Source organism: Phoenix dactylifera, unplaced genomic scaffold (assembly GCF_009389715.1).
Source record: "Phoenix dactylifera cultivar Barhee BC4 unplaced genomic scaffold, palm_55x_up_171113_PBpolish2nd_filt_p 001656F, whole genome shotgun sequence".
Classification (NCBI taxonomy): domain Eukaryota; kingdom Viridiplantae; phylum Streptophyta; class Magnoliopsida; order Arecales; family Arecaceae; genus Phoenix; species Phoenix dactylifera.
This window is the reverse complement of record NW_024068959.1, coordinates 44,577-61,798: the sequence shown is the minus strand read 5'-3', so window position 1 is coordinate 61,798 and position 17,222 is coordinate 44,577. Positions and strand designations below refer to the sequence as shown.

At 42.0% G+C, this 17,222-nt stretch overlaps 2 protein-coding genes across 2 annotated transcripts; both read right to left on the bottom strand.

Annotated features, from left to right (window-relative positions):
* Positions 1-5,055: 5,055 nt before the first annotated feature.
* On the bottom strand, positions 5,056-6,849 carry LOC103703850 (putative pentatricopeptide repeat-containing protein At5g40405). The gene has a single exon (XM_008786867.4). It carries the CDS (start codon positions 6,815-6,817, stop codon positions 5,321-5,323), a length of 1,497 nt encoding a protein of 498 aa, XP_008785089.3. The 5' UTR covers positions 6,818-6,849; the 3' UTR covers positions 5,056-5,320.
* A 4,682-nt stretch (positions 6,850-11,531) lies between these two features.
* LOC103703826 lies at positions 11,532-12,273 on the bottom strand. The gene has a single exon (XM_008786835.4). The coding sequence runs from the start codon at positions 12,202-12,204 to the stop codon at positions 11,806-11,808; it is 399 nt and encodes a 132-aa protein (XP_008785057.1). The 5' UTR covers positions 12,205-12,273; the 3' UTR covers positions 11,532-11,805.
* Between the last annotated feature and the right edge of the window lie 4,949 nt (positions 12,274-17,222).

Genomic DNA, 17,222 nt, shown 5'->3' with positions numbered 1-17,222 from the left:
CTAATCCAAGGGAGCACTATCGAGGCACATGCATAAATCTCCCTCCAGATGAAAGAACTGTGACGCCCAGTGCCAAAGTCGGGCACAGCGGCAGAGTCTCATACTTGGCCCTTATTAGAGTGCACCAAAGACTCCCAAGTTCTAGGAGGTATTTGGTCGCATATATGGCCGCAAGAATCTCTTGCCTCGCAATCAAGGAGTGAACACCCAGCCCACCGCTGCTAGTCGGCTGACAAACCACATCCCAAACCAGCAAATGAATGTTGCTCCTTCCCTCTCGCAAGCCCCAAATAAAACTCTTGAACATTTGCTCTAGATTCCTCAGCTGTGCCAGAGGCATGATGGTGTTGGATAGCAGATAAACCGAAATCGAGTTGAGTACTAACCGAACAAGAGTGACTCTGCCCATCATAGATATAGCACTTGCTTACAAACCCTCAAGCATGTGCCTGATGCTCTGCTCAATGGTGGAGCACTCTCCTCTACGAAGGCGACGACCAGTGTTGGAAACCCTAAGATATCTCATGGTACCCCTTACTCATCCACTTCTAGAATCTTCTTGATGGTGGCCTTCAATTTTGGCTTGATCCTCGAGCTAAAGCAAATAGCTAAATTGGCCAGATTGACCTGTTACCAGAAAGCTGCAGAGTACTCCTCTAAGATCCTCTGAATCGCTTGCACTGACTGAAAGGAAAAATCTCCCGAGTTGTCCAATAAAATCGAACACCAGGCATGAAAAATCAGTTTTAAAATTTTTATTTATTTTATTTATAACAATTATAAATATTAAAATAACTTTTATGTAAAATTACCTCAAGCCCGCAGCGGAAGTTGGTCGAGCTAATCTGGATCTGGATCTGGATCTCTGAAGGTAGCTCTGCGAGGCCTGGATCTGCAAGCTCTCTACTTCGCACGCACGTCGAGCTTCGTAGGAAGGTTGGACGATATCTGTATTTTGCAATACCACTTTTTGCAAAAAGGACCCTAGAAGAAACACTTTTCTTTTCTTCTCCTTCTTCTTCTTCCTTCTCTCTCGTTTCCAACCCGAGAGCTTCAATTTTGAACTGATCGCAGAGGAGAAGAGGGGAGACTAGAAAGCCGGATTTGAATGCGTGCCACTGGGAGAAGATTGAGAGAGAAGGACCACTTCTTCTCTCTTCCTCTTCTACTTTAGAAAAAATCCCACCGAAGCCGCCTCTGTCTGTGAAGTTTCTTCAAAATTTCACAGACAGATTCACACCTTTTTCTCTTTGATTCGTTCTGTATTCAAGATGAAAACGTTGGTCTATCTATAGGCCAACGCAAAGAGGATTTAAGAGGAGTAATAACTGTCTTTACGAATCCATACGTTATGAATTCATAACGTTCGTTTCAAAAATAAATGTGGGAAAAAAACAGTAAATCCATCCGATAACAGCTGGATTTCAAAAATCAAATTTAACCGGAATGTAGCCGGTTCAAAATCGGACATTCCGGTCCAGACGGCAGAGCGGCCGGAGGCCAGACGGTGGCACGGTGTGGAGACGAAGCCGGGAGGAAGAAGGCTCTGTTTTCTCCTCCCAGGCTTTTCTCCATCGCGGTTCACAAAAAAAATCCTCAAGGGTCCATGAGGGGAAGTGGTCCACGGGTCCATGGGAGTTTAAAAACAAGTCAGCCGTAACCATTTAAATGGGATTAGTCAAATAGAAAATGGGTTAGCCCATTTTGAAATAAAGCAAGCCTATTTAGTTCTAAACCAAATTGACAGCCCATTTGAATGATTTTTGACCCAAAAAAATTCCACATGAGTCTGACTCATGGGAGATACAATTAGGTCCAGTTTCGGCTCGATCCAAGTCTGACTTAAATCAGAACAAATACGAAATTAAATTCCAATTAAATCATGATCGAGCCCAATTACACTAATTTAGACCCAATCAAATCCAATCTCAACAATTGAGTCCTGATCAAGTTCAATTATATTAATTAAAACTTGATTGACCCGAAATACAGACTTAATTAGTTGTTCATGCATAAAATTTAGCATGTACCTCATGTTCAGTGCTAGCTGAACATAGACAGAACCAAATTCCAAATGACCCATAATTTAATTCTTAATTAAATTGGGTCAAGACCTTCCTACTTAGCTTGACTAATGTGCGTGACTCCGATAGGTTCGGACACTAAGCCGGTAGTACATGGACTACTCCATGCACTAATCGAGGTGACCATCTAGCAATGATACCCGCGGCCGGATAGGTCAAATATGCAAAGCAACATTCAAGAACCTAGACGTATGGTTGTTGCATAATTCATCCCTATGACCATCGATGCTCAAGATGACCTCAGAGTGGACTGTCGAACTCTGGGTCCAGTCATTCATAGTGTATTTCAATTAATCAAATCAAGTGACTTATCACTTGGTTTACCCTGGCCAAGGTTTTACTGAATTGAAATACAGTGGGACATCAACTCCTAAAATCTGGAGCGGTCAATCCCATCTTGACTCATACACAGACTTCGCGAATACTTGACTGCACCCAGCATCCTTCCGATCCCTGAATTAGAAATTCAGGTCATCCAGTGCCTAAGTACAGTGAGTTGCTTGCAAGTCACCGTGACAGTCTTAGGTCTAAGGGGTACTTATGCCCATACGTTTTACGAGCTAACTCCCGACAGTGGAGTGCTACGCAGGTGAGTCACTATTCAGTGACGATGTACTCCTACATCTCACCTGTATGCTATACAGTGTCTCCACACTCCTTGGTTTAAGAGGACAACCAACTAAATGGCACACAACGACCTATACTTGACATAGCTATCGTCCAATTGACAGCTCATCATTTGGTCGCGAACTAGTTTAAGGACTAAATGATAAAACCTCTTTTATCCACTAAATTAGTCCTAAGGACTTCATCACAATACATAGGAGTTCAATTTGAAGATGTAACACTTATGATGAATAGAAAATTGCCAGAATAAATTTTTATTCATTTTAATAAAACATATACATAATCTAATTTCTTACAATTAAAAAATTAGCTTTGGGACACAATTTCCAACACTGACTGCCTCGTCGCTGGGGCTAGAAGAATACAATCATCGGCAAACAACAGATGCATGATCTGAATAGAATCCCACATCGGTCCATAAGCCTCAACAACCTGAGTCTGATTAGCATACCATAGTGCTCTGGACAATGCATCCGCACAAATGATGAAGAGAAGAGACGAGAGCGGGTAGCCCTGCCACACTCCAACGAAAGACTCGAAAAACTGTATGGGAGTACCATTCACTAGAATGGCAAAGGAAAGGGCCCGAATGCATCCCAAAATCCATATGATCTATATTTGATGAAAATCAAAACTCTCCAATGAGTGAGTCAAAAAGCTGAAAGCTCATTCTGTCACAAGCTCTTTCCATGTTAAGCTTGACATCCATCAGACTCTTCTAGTCCAGAGCTCTCTAGAGGTCGAACATAAACTTGTCGACATAAGAATATTGTCAGTGATGCTGCGTCCATCAACAAACACCCTCTACTCAGGACTGATGAGCTTGAGCAAGATGCCCATCAACCTATTCACTAGGATTTTCTCAATATCTTTATACAAGGTAGTGCATAGGTTGCTCGGTCGGTAGTGGCTCGGCTCCGTGGCGCCCTGCCTCTTCGGAATTAGGGTAATAAAGATCTGCTTCCAGTCTCGAGGCATCATTGTAGTTATGAAAAATTGATGGATAGTCGCAGTCACATCATACCTAAGAATATGCCAGTACCTTCTAAAGAAGATTGAAGAAAAACCAACTAGCCTCGAGGCTCCTCGACTAAAGACCAGAAAGCCTCTTGAATTTCCATGGCTGAGATCGGGCTAACCAACGCTGCATTCTCCTCCTGCAAGACCCTTATCGATGGTACAGGCTCATTAGGCGGCCCCCAGCTGCCCAACTAATCCATCCATCTAGATTTGAAAATTTGCTCCAGTACCCTCCTGATAGTATCAGAGTCATCTGTCATCTGCCCACTACTATTCCTGATGCTACTGATTCTGTTCCTCTGTCTCTGGATAATTGTCGACTAGTGGAAGAATCTAGTATTTCGGTCCTCCTCCAAAATCCATCGTATCCTCGATTTCTGTCTCCATAGGATTTCTTGGTGCCGAAGGAGCGAGTGATGCATGAATAACTGCGCCCTGAGCTCCGCATGTTCTCCTTTCGTCAGCCCCCCTTTGCTCCTCTCGAGACTAGAGGTTGGCTATAGAGACTTTTGCCTCCTCCACCCTTCCAAATATGTTCCCCACCTCTTTCCAATTCTACCTGCGTAGCTGGCGCTTGGTCATCTCCACTTTGTAGGTCACCCTGTATATTGCATCCTCCCGCACTGACATCTGCCATGCCTCCCGCATAACATCCCATGACTAAGGATATGAGAGCCAAATCTTCTTAAATCGAAATGAACTACGGTAAGAGATAAAGGTCGAGATACTAACTAGGATAGGTTGAGGTACTAACCAGGATAGGATAGTGATCCAATGCTATCCGAGGCAAGTGGCTCATCCGATAGTTTGAGCATCTCTGAATCCAACCGACTATGGCAAATACTCCGTCAATCCTCTCCCACACTCTCGCTTGGCCCAACCTCTTGTACCAAGTAAATATCGGCCTCATGACCAAAGGTCAACTAAGCCATTGGCCATAATGAAATTCTGGAATTTCCTGCCTTCAATTTTATTGGTGAAGGCCTTCCCCCCCCTCCCCCCCCCCCCCCCCCCTCACTTTTTCTGAGGGCCATCAATACAATTGAAATCTCCCGCAATCTCTATTTCCTTTGCTCTTTCATAATAATATGGATTTGTGATGAAAGTGACTTTTTATTCCATTTAAATTTTAGTACTCTTGTAACCATCAAGTTAATCTAGTTCTGGAAAAGTCATCAAGTTAATCTTCGTGGCAACAATGAAAACTAGACTTTGCTATCAATCCATTGATTTCAAGGAAAAGCTAAACACTCACACCACTCACACTTATTGCCCTTTCGCAACATAAGTGAAAATATGAAATATCAAGCACTAGTCAAAGTATGGGCACCAAACTTTTGTTTATTAGAGTAAAATGAAGCCTTGAAGCTTGGATGTAGAGGCCCCATGGGACAAAATAGGCATAAATTCCTAAAGCAATAATCAAATATAGTCTCCTATGCTACACTTCATTACTTCACAAACACCTCTAATATTCCCAAACTCTTGGAGAACCTCAACATGATTAGAGTCCATCCCCTTTCTTTTAGCAAAGGAGAGCTACCAGCCCGTTTGAGCTGCATGATATTTTGTATGCTCATCTTCTTTTGTTACCATTCAGACATTATTTCTCTGGTAATTTCATACAGCATCCTATGTATCTCCATTCCCAATGGGTGCTTTGTATCTCCCACCAAAAACTTATGCACTTCTCCATTCACCACAACCAAGCTAATGGCACTCTCCTTCCTCACCCCTCTCTCCACCATTCTGTCCCTAACCCTTCCAACCTCATCCCACTTCCCTCCCCTAGCATATAGATTAGACACACCTACAAAGAATCCACCCTCCTCTCCCTCTACCATCCCTAACTCTAAACCTAACCCCAACAATCGCTTCTCCAATCGCTCCCCGAACCCTAACTCCCCATTAATTGCACAAGCATGTAACAACGAGCCCCAAACCACCTGATTCGGCTTGAAGGGCATCGACTCCAACACCCGCAGCGCCGCCTCCAACCGCCCAGCACGCCCAAACAAGTCCACCATGGTCCCATAGTGTTCCATCCTCGGCTTGATCCCATATAATTCCTTCATCTCCTTGAACAACCTAATCCCCACTTCCACCAGCCCAGAGTGGCTGCATGCATGCAGCACGTTAGTGAATGCAAGGCCATCCGGTGCCACCCCCTCCTCCCCCACCATCCTCTCAAACAACGCCACCGCTTCCTCCCCGCGGCCGTGCATGGCCAGCCCGCCAATCATGGCCGTCCACGTGGACGCATCCCTCACGTCATGCATGGCATCAAACAACTTCCATGCGGCCTCCAGGCTCCCACACTTGGCGTACATGTGGACCAGGCCAGTCCCCACCTCGGCGGGCCGGCCCCTGAGCCGGCGCGTGGCGAGCGCGTGTGCGGCCCGCCCGTGGGCGAGCGCGCCCACGCCCGCGCAGCAAGCGATGGCCCCCGCAAAAGTGTCCGAATTGGGCTGGGCCTCACCATGGGTCAGCATGTCGACGAACAACGACAGGCCACGCTCGTGCGACGCGGCCTTCGCGTGGCACGAGATGATGGCGTTCCAGGTGACCGTGGTTCTCTGGGGCGTTTCGTCGAACACCCTCCGGGCGGCGTCGAGGAGGCCGAGGGTGGAGTAGGAGTGGAGGAGGGAGGTGGAGACGTGGGGGTGGGGAGCGAGGCCGTGGCGGAGGACGATCGCGTGGGCGGGGGAAGGGTCGACGTGGAGGCGGGCGGAGGCGCGGAGGAGGAAGGGGAAGGAGAAACTGTCGGGATAGAGGCCGGCGCGGAGCATGTCGGAGAAGAGGCGGAGGGCGAGGGCGGGAGAGGGGCCGGCGGAGTGGGCTCGGATGAGGGCGGCGAAGGCGAAGGCGGAGGGGCGGGGGGAGGCGGCACGGAAGGCGAGATGGGCGAGGGGGGTGTCGGAGGGGGCGGCGGCGGCGACGGCGCGGGCGGAGACGAAGGGGTCGCGGAGGAGGCCGGTGGCGACGGCGCGGGCGAGGATTTGCTTGAGGCGCCGCGGGCCGGGCCGGGAGTCGAGGGCGGAGAGGAGTTGGGCCCGGGCGTCGTGGAAAGAGAGGGGGAGGGACATGGACGAAGAAGCATTGGTAGCGCTGATTCAACTTGTTTGGAAGCTTTTTAGCATGGAAATGATATTCTCCAAAAAAAAAAAAGAAGTTATGATTATCTTGGACATGAAATTAGATAGCAACAAGATTTGTTGTTCATCCATGAGTTTAATCAAAATACATGAGTTTAGATAGCCAAGTTGGTAAAGTCACTGGATGGATTTAGGGTAATAATGGCCTAAGTTTGACCCCACAAATCCAATTTTGACTAGATTTCTTTGAGTTAAGTAATAATAATAAATTTAAACCATAATTTTATTTTCATCACTTTTATAAAAAACTTTATCCCAGGTCCCATATACTAACTGCCCTGCAGCTTACATAATGAAAATATCACAATAAGTTATGACTAGAACCTTTTTTTTTTTGTTTAGAAGGTATCAAATCAGGTGGGAGACATTTGACTACAAGGTTGATTGAGAATCTCAGTCCTTAAACTTCGGTGTTGAGGTAATCTCTTCCCTTCGATCCCTCCATAGTATTTAAATAATTTTAGACTTGTCTTCTCTTCTATTCCTCAAAAATATTTTGAAGAAGAATTAATTAGTCTCTACTCCACCATTTTTTATTTTACTTTGCAATAATCTAGAAATCTTGTGGCAGGCAAAATTTTGGCACTGAATAGAGGTGGAACAGCAATCATAGCATTATAAGTATTTCATGGTAACAATTAAGCAAGAATTTCCATATAATAATTCAATTTCTCTATGAGAAGTGCATAAAGAGTAGCTTGGTGAAGAAAACCACATTAATAATTCTTTTTACAGAGAGAGGATATAGTTATGAATGGCAACCATTAGGTCCCTCTCTCCACCAGGTCACATGCATGAGAACCTAACCTAGAACTTGGGATTTAAGCTACATGGATATGGATCAAAAATACTCCATGTTAGAGCCAACTTTGCAAATTAAAGGAGGACTGGGGTGATCTATCAAATCTCCTCAGGGATGCTGTGGAGTGCAGGCCTCCAGTCGCCCGGCCGGCAGCCCTTCGTGGTCTCGGCCGCCTTCATGCGCCGCTTTCTAAGGACATGCAGCAGCTGCTCCAAGCTCGGCGGCGCCGCCATGCGATGATCGGCTGCACTGCTATTTTTTTGGCTCATTGATGCAACCATTTTTCTCAGCTCTTGCTTGCTAACTACAATCTTCACACGCACTGCTACTCCCTCCTCCTCCTCCTGGGAGATGATTCTCCCACCATGAAGCTTTTCGATGGTCTTGAGGCAGGTCCACTTATCTATCTTGGCTATTTTGGGCTCCATCTCCATCTTCACCTCTCCTTTTTCTTTGAAGGTAATGGCATGGCCTCTTTGTCTCTGGGGACTTCAGCTTATATAGAGATGTCATGAGTCAGCTCATAGATCTATGATGAAGGCAGCTAGATTAATGGTGAGAAATGCATCTAAATAAAGACTAAAGGCTTACTATAACATGGCTTCCTATTCTACTACGTCAAGTAATGTTATTTTATGTTAAATAATGTAAAGACGGCTTCATCCCACATGATATGTAGAATACGTCGACGAGGCTTGCATGCTCATGCCCCACTGATTTATATATTGGAGCTTAGATGTGTCAGTTTTGTACAAATATATATACTAGACACTAATCAATGAGGGTGTATGGTTGTCTGATTTTTTTTTTTTTGCTTTCATAACTAACTGATCATACCCTATCAAAAACAAACTATTGGTTATAAAATTATCTTTCAGAGAGTTTCTGAAAATAAAAATATATTCTTGAGGAAATTTTTCTTCTAAAAAGGTATTGCTAGAATTCAATTAAATATTTTTTTTCCTTTTTGTAAATTCATTCATTATGATCCTTTCTAGTAAAACCTGATAACTAAACAGCCAAATCAATGTTAGACCCAAGATCTAATCCAAATCATAGACATGATCTTAAGCATTTCCAATAAGATGGAGGTACAAGTGGACAAAGTTTGAAGCATTTATTATTATTATTATTTTGGTGATGAAAATAGGTGGCTCACATTTGTGAAAGTGGTCCTCTTGATTCAGGATAGTATCCATGCTTGTAATCATCTTGCTTAATGGTACCATAGGTCCATAACATGAGGGATTGTGGCCATTTATCCTTTTTCTTTTTCTTTTTGTCAGGGCCAAAGCATAAAGTAATACTGAAAGCATTGCTCCAAAGCAAATTGATGCTTTGAATCCACCGGCTACTTCACATGGGGGAAGCGATCATTGCGGCGAAGCAACCACCGAAATGACGCGTTTGCATCATGGGGGGCCTTCCTCGTACGTTCATGTATCTATGATTGGTGGAAGAACCTGTACGTTATTGTAGAACGTTTGCGTGCTGCAACACGTTTTTTTTTTCCCCTCCACTGAAATATTTTTTTAAAAAAATATTTTTTGAGAATATAATATATAAAAAAATAATTTTAGCATATTTAATTAATTATAGAAAAGTAACATATTCAGTCTTATTTTTAGTTGAGCATCTATTTTTTTTAATAAAATTATATGAAATACCTATTATATTCTTGATAAAGAAAAAAATTTTATCGTTGAGTTTTAATGGCTTAAGAATATTTTTGAAAAAAAAAACTTCAATTTACAACTAGTAAAAAATAGCTTTTTCATGTCTCTTATGGTTTTTTTTTCCATGAAATATGAAAAACTTATTTTCATGAAAATGTTATTTTTCCATCTTTCTTATTTGAAAATTCCAACCATATAAGAGGTATTTCTTTGTTTTTTTACTGGCCACATTTTTTCTCCTCATTTTTCCGTAAACCAAATGAGTCCTTAAGAGCATGGATTCGGGATCCTATGCAGTGCGACTTCTGTATCATTGACGTGCCACAAAATTGTAATATTATAGATAGCTGCTACATCATCTATTTGAAAAGTAGATGGTGCTTCGTCATATTTTAGAAAAGAATAAAAGCTGTTCATCTTCAAGATAAATGACACAGCAGCCATCTGCAATGACATATAACTCTACGGTGCAAAAGTTGCACTGCGGAGGATTGGAACTCTGGGCATGAAACTGAATTTTCTCCATAGGCCACCAAAAATAAAAGATTGAACAATATATAGCAAACTAGTCTTGCATTTGGTGTTCTGTACCTTGGAATCGGTGACAATGGACTGATTTGGTGACACAATACTTCACCAGTGGGTCCAGAGAAGATGCACATCTTTTCCATGCATTCAGTGATGGTGGGTTGCTACTCAATAAATCCAGTGATGATAGACTTCCACCACATGTCCACCGACGTGTCCGACAATAGGTCCATGTTTTTGGATTGGCGCAAAGTTCCTTCCTCCTCTTCCCTTCTCAAATCAGGGCTTAAAAGAGGGTTAACTCCCCCAACCCTTTTTTTTTATTTCTCAGATTTTTTAATAAACTAAAATGAAAGGTTAAAACCAGCTCAACCCATCCAGGTCGAGCAGTTCAACCATTTGACTCACTGTGTTGAATGATTTTTCGAAAGCATACATCTTTTAGGTCAAGATTTTCTGTCAGAAAAACTTTGCACATTTTGTGACAGCAAAATACCGTCACAAAATCTTTAAGTCTTACCTTACGTTCAGTTGGAGTCATGAGAGGAAATTAACATGAATGGAGTTGGAAGGATGGATGATTGGTTCAAAAAATCTGATAAAGGATGGATGAAAAGTAGAGGATTGCCCGTCCATCATAATCCACCAATTTGTATCCTCCTAACTTTGGGAGGAAGGATAGATTATAAAAGGCATAAATTTTTACATTAAAAAGATTACCTCTCATTAATATTTTAACCAAACTCTAACACTTCTTTATAAAAGGCATAATCCACCTCTTCTCTATCGTTCCCCTTCTCCTCGACGCCTCATCACCACCCCAGCTCTCTACCGCTGGATCTAGGTGGTTATAAGTGACAATATTTATTATGTCAACTTGAAAGTATCGGCGATGGAGGTACATGTGATGATCTCATAATGATCAAAATCACGTCACCAAATTTTTTAATGACAACATAATTGATTTTATGAAGTCGCCCTCCGATGATTGATGTCTTCCTTGCTACTCCATATATATATATATATATATATATATATATATATATATATATATATATATATATATATATATATATATATATATATATATATATATATATATATATATATATATATATATAACCATGAATTTGTTACAATGGACCGCACGGTCACCAATCTGGTGACAGAATGCTACACCATGGTCCAGTAAAGATGCACCTCTCTACCACATATTGGACAATGGAGGACTACTCCATCATAGATCCAATGATAATTAGGTCTTTGTTCAAGTATCTGACACAAAAAAGCTCCTCCCTCCTCCCTTCTCAAATCAAGCTTTAGAAAAGGTTTCCTCTCCATTCTTTTACTATAATTTCCATTTCAATGTTTGCATAGCCGGCATTTCTTCTACGTTTTCTATGAGAACCCGTGCGGGCATGTATTTAACCCCACATCGGTTATTTGTTAGGTAAATCTTGGGTAATTATACAAAACCAAAAAAATCCAAATAAGCTTTTTTGAGTAACATCCTGAATTGTTACACTTTCTATAGCATCAAGGGCTTACTTTACGTTAAGCATCCTTAAAAAAAATGCCAGTTTTTACGAGTTTTCCTGCAGTGAAACCAGTTTCTTTCATTCTAATCCTTGGACATCTGTTCATTCTAAATAGCCAAAAGGCTCTGCCATGATGAGTGCTGCATTACATCTCCAATTTTTTCTTCATCAAGAGATTAAATAAAAGAAGTGTAAAAAGAAACAAACTAGAACATCTAATGTCAGAAAGGCCTTCAAACAGATCCCTCATCCCATTAGACCCCAACGAACGAGATTGTAACAAAGATTACAAAGCTATACAGATGTTCTTGATTCAACCCAAGTTGTAGCCAACCTCAAGAATAGGAGATCTAAAACTGTCAACATATTTATGTCTTAATTCTCCTCAGGGATGCTCTGAAGTTTAGGCCTCCACCCACTCCTACAACCCCTCTCGGCCTCAGCTCTCTTCATGTGCCGTCTCCTAAGTACATGCATCAACTGCTCCACGTCCGGCGCCGGTGCTGCCAAGGGACGATGGCCGGCATTGCTCCGTCCTCGGCCCCTCGACGCAACCATCTGCCTCAGCTGTTGCTTGGTCACCACAATCTTCACTCTCACCACGCCATTCTCGTCGTCGCGAGCGACGACCTTCCCTCCATGCACCTGCTCGATGGCTTCGGCGGCCCTGAGGCTCCTCAGAATCTTAAGGTTGGGACACCTTGTCAAGATTCGGCCATCTCTCTTCATAGGCGAGTTCTCTTTGGCCAACTTCTGCTCCATCTCCTTCTCCATCTCTTCTTTCAATTTTTAATCAAGCCTGCAACGAACCAACACCTTCTCCCATGGGACTTCGGCTTATATATAACTATATAAGAAACGAGCCAGCTCATAGCTAACTGTTGAAGAAAAGCTGAGACTTGAAAACTTTGTATGAAATGTATCTGTCAATAAAGAAAAAGTGTTCAGAGTTAGGTTGCTATGAATTGGTTTAAGACTGCGTTAGGTGATGCAGATGGTCCCAACCTCACATGCTTCTCTTGAGATTGCTTTGAAGTCTTACGTGTTCCGTGTCGAGTTGCTATTACTTAGGGTGTCCTAATTAAAACCATACTGAAAATGACAAGATCAAAAGCCTCATCATTAAACCCATCCGATGGGTGCATCTTAGTTGGGTTTAAGTTGTGAGTAGAGGCATGGTTTAGTGCTAATGGCGGGAGACAGGCAAAATAGCAACAGCAGATCCTTGGCAATCCATGTTGTAGGAGCTTAATTAATTCCTGTAACTTGGAGACCATCATGGTAGATTTTGAGAAATGAGAGGCCAATTGAATCTGGATCTTCTCTTTCATATGTCATAATTTCACCTGGTCGATTGAGTAGCAAATTTTGTAGAACCCATGGATACATGTCGAAGATTTGATAGGTTAAAAAACAAAAAAATATCAATGAAGCATGTTTCAAGTTGGTGAATTAGATGAGGTTGCATATTCTATGGGAATCCACCCGATAATCTTTGGCCAACTAGTGCAGTTGATAAAGTTATTGGAGGTTGGTACCAATAACCTAGGTTCGAGTCATTGATTTTAGAAAAAAAAAATTATCACACCATAGGTCTAATTATAGGAATTCAAAGCTGCATAGCTAATGAAAATCTAGCATGTACAAGTAATGCTGTAGATATATACTTCATTAGTATTGTTTCGATGAGCGGGTGCATTAGTTATTCACTTTACTAGTGATTTTTCAATGAACAATAAAAATATGTATAAGATGCATTTCTTTATTGGTCACCAATGGCCAAGCACCATGGAGGCTTAGAAGCTTGTTCATATAAATTTTCAATCCTCCAAGTAGACTTGTGGCTCAAGTGAATTCATGCACAAAAGTAATTAAATAATATATAAAAATAAAAAGCCGGAGTGTAGTCGACGCTCCCCACCAATGAATTTTTGTCAGTAATTCGTGAGAATAAGGTATTCTATAATTATAGTACACCTGAGATGTTGGCCCCCCTCCTCCCCTCTTAAAATCAATAAATATTAAGTAACTCACAAAGAAATTGTCAAAAAAGATAACATTTTATATATTATATATTCATAATTATATAAACAAGAATATCAATAATACAAAAATAAAATACTTTTTTCATAAGGATAATTCTAGAAACTTAATATAGTTGGATCGCTTAAGTTTTAAGTTTGATCATTCACTCAGAATTAAGTGATTCTATGAGAGATCAAACAAGAATTACTTCCAAGAGGGATTATCCTTTAGTTGGACACGAATGTTTTGGTTGTTGTCCGTAGAGATGGGCACTGGGCCGGGCCGCCCACGGCCCGGCACGGCACGGCACGAAGCGGGCCGTGCCACCAGCCTTTGATAGGGCCGTGCTGGGCTAGAGGTTCCTGGCCAGCGGGCCGTGCCAGGCACGGCCCGCTTCGGGCCTGGGCCGGCACGGCCCGGTCTAGGCCCGCGGGCCAAGCACGGCACGGCCCGCGGGCCAGCACGGCACGGCCCATAAGGGCCTGGGCCGGGCTAGCACGCGAGCCTGGCACGGTCCGGGCCTGGGCCCGGCTCGGCCCGATAAAATTTTTTTAATAAATTAATAAATATTGAACACTAAGAAATCTTGATTTATGAATATAAAGCCACCTTAATGGTGGGGGGTTTGGCATAGACCCCTACCAGTTTATTAATTTAAATCAAAATGGTACATGAAGGGAGGTTTGGACCTTGGTCTGACCTCTAGATTCTAGAATACAATAAGAAACTAAGAAAGGGCCGAGGTTTGGACCTTGGTCTGACCTCCAGAATACAATAAAAATGTACAATTATAAAAAATTAAGAAATCTTACTAATCATCAGTGATTCAGTGAATCAGTATTCACTCTTCAGTCTTCAGTCTTCAGTCTTCAGTCTTCAGTAGTGTTTGTATCATCATCATCAGAGGATGTTGTATTATGTCCACCTTTATCTTGAAGTCTTGCCTCAGCATCCAGCCAATCCTTGAAGCAGAGAAGCATCTCCACCGTTTCGCCCGTCATCCTACTTCTCTTTTCGTCAAGAACACGCCGACCTGCACTAAAAGCGGATTCCGATGCTACCGTGGACATCGGCACAGCTAAAATATCGCGTGCAATTGCAGACATAACAGGATATTGATTTCTAACACTCTTCCACCAAGATAATACATCTAGATTCTCTATTTGATTTTCATCATATGCAGACTGAAGATCATTTCGTAAATAAAATTCTAGTTCACTACTTAAAGATGAAGAAGATGAAGAGGAACTTGAAGCATGTGTGTGTCTTCTCTGTGCAATGAATGAAAAAATAGATGACGAACGAGAACTACTAGAAGGAGGAATAGAGGTTTGTATTTGTGTTCTAGATCCACGAATTTTTTCATCATATATAGCATAAATATCATAAAGAAGTTGTCTTACCTCATCTTTAGCAGATTCAGCATCTTGATTCATATTTTCAGCGTATGCATCAAGTAAAATTAGCACGCCATTTAATTTAACTCTAGGATCAAATACAGCAGCTAAGTTATGCATAGGACATATCCTGTCCCAATACTCATTCCATTTAGATTCCATTAGGTGAATAATAGGCATTAAAACATCATCATATCTATGTTCTGCAAATTTTTGACTAATTATATATGCTTGTTGTAAAAATGAACATGAAGTAGGGTAATAAATACCAGAAAGAACATTGGTAGCATTATAAAAACTAAGCAAAAAATCTTCCAAAATTTTTCCTTTATTCCAATCAGTTTCAGTCAATGTAAATCCTAATCCACGATCATTAATATATGCACTTAATAAATTTTTATATGGGTATGCATCATGTATCATGCTATATGTGGAGTTCCAACGAGTAATTACATCAAGTTTAAATTTTTTAAAACGTTTACCATGATTTATGCATAATTCCTTAAATTCTTGAAGTCTTGATCTAGAAGCATGAATAAAAGAAACTGCATTTCTAATTTTTGAAATCACATCTTGAATCATGCCCATGCCAGCTTGAATAGAAAGATTTAAGATATGACATGCACATCTAATATGCAGTAAATTTCCATCTAATATGGGATGCAATGAGTCTTTTAATAATACAACAGCAGAATTATTATTAGATGCATTATCAAAAGTAATAGACATAATTTTATCATTAATATTATATGAACATGCAGTTTGATAAATTATATTTGAAATTTGTTGCCCAGAATGTGGAAAATCAAAAGCACGAAAAGCAAGAATACGTTTATTTAATTGCCAATCATTATCAATATAATGAGCAGTAATGGCAATAAAACAATTACTACCTACAGATGCTGACCAAATATCAGAAGTTAATGAAATTTTTACATTTAAAGTAGAAAGTGTTTCAATTAAATTTTGTTTCATTGCTAAAAAATTGGTCATAGCTACTCTTCTAAATGTACGCCTACTAGTTCTTTTGTAAGCAGGTTGTAGGTTTAATTGAACATATTCTTCAAAATTAAAAGATTCACATAAACTAAAAGGTAATTCATCCTTAACTATCCATTTTACAAGTGCTTTTCTTTGATTTTCATGATTATATGCAAAATTACCTACAAGTAATCCCCCTTGTATATTAAGGCTACTTTGAGTTTGAGCATGAGAATCATGCATCCTATGACCCTCTTGATGTCTTTTTAAATGCCCTGTTCCCCCACTACTACTACAACTATAAAGTTTGGCACATTTTTTACATTTAGCTTTCCAGACTCCCTCAACCATAACTCTATCAAATTCATTCCATACAGTACTAGTCCTCTTACGAGAAGAGGTTTGACCTTCACTCGGTTCACCAGTTCTAGAGGAACTAGGAACAGGGGGTTGGGGATTAGTTTCTTCTCCCTCAGAAACAGGAATGCCAAACTGACTTTCCTCAAAAGATGACATATCTATGATTAATTCAAAAAATAAAAACTAACCGCAAGGAGGAATTGAGTAGAGGGTCGGAGGGCAGAGGCAGAGCCGAGATTCCGAGCTTCCTCTTGTGCTCTCAACAGAAGCGACCTTCTCTTCTCAACAGGAACCTCCTCTTGTGTAGCACTTGAACAAACTAAAAATTAAATTGCTAGAAGAGCACTTTGAAGAGAGAAATAATAGCAGTAGAGAAGGAGAGAATGAGAGGTTTGGTGTGGTGAGAATGAGGGAGGAATGGGCTATTTATAGAAGCCCAAAATTTTTTTTTCCCAAAATACCCCTCAATTCAGCCGTTATTGGACTGTTGGGAGGGGTAAAAGGGTCATTTTCACGAAAATAGCCGTTGGAAACGGCTATTTTCACTCCCCCTCTCCAGACGGGCCGTGCCAGGCACGGCCCGTCTGGAGCCGTTACGGGCCGTGCCAGGCACGGCCCGTCTGGAGACGTTGCGGGCCGTGCCTGGCACGGCCCGTTTGCGCCCGTTACGGGCCGTGCCTGGCACGGCCCGTGCCGTGCCGTGCCCGGCCCGGCCCACCAATAGAGGGGCCGGGGGCCGGGCCGGGCTGGCCTTCCGTGCCTCACGGGCCGTGCCAGGCACGGCCCGCTTAGAATTTGGGCCCGGGGGGCCTGGGCCGGGCCGGCCCGGCACGGCCCGTTGCCCAACTCTAGTTGTCCGTGTGCAAAACCAAATCCTTCTGGCCTGACCTAGCCATGGAACGTAGGAGCTCCCCCCTTTGTATCCAAATTAAGTCATGCAATGCTGATACTCTGGAGCATGCAATGCTTTGTACACAAATCAGAGATCACAAATTGTTAAGCAATTTGTGAAATTTGGAGGGGGCAAGA

Bases quoted from the DNA above. Each gene is read 5' to 3' on its own strand.
- LOC103703826 (XM_008786835.4), bottom strand. From the start codon at position 12,204: ATGGAGAAGGAGATGGAGCAGAAGTTGGCCAAAGAGAACTCGCCTATG.
- LOC103703850 (XM_008786867.4), bottom strand. From the start codon at position 6,817: ATGTCCCTCCCCCTCTCTTTCCACGACGCCCGGGCCCAACTCCTCTCC.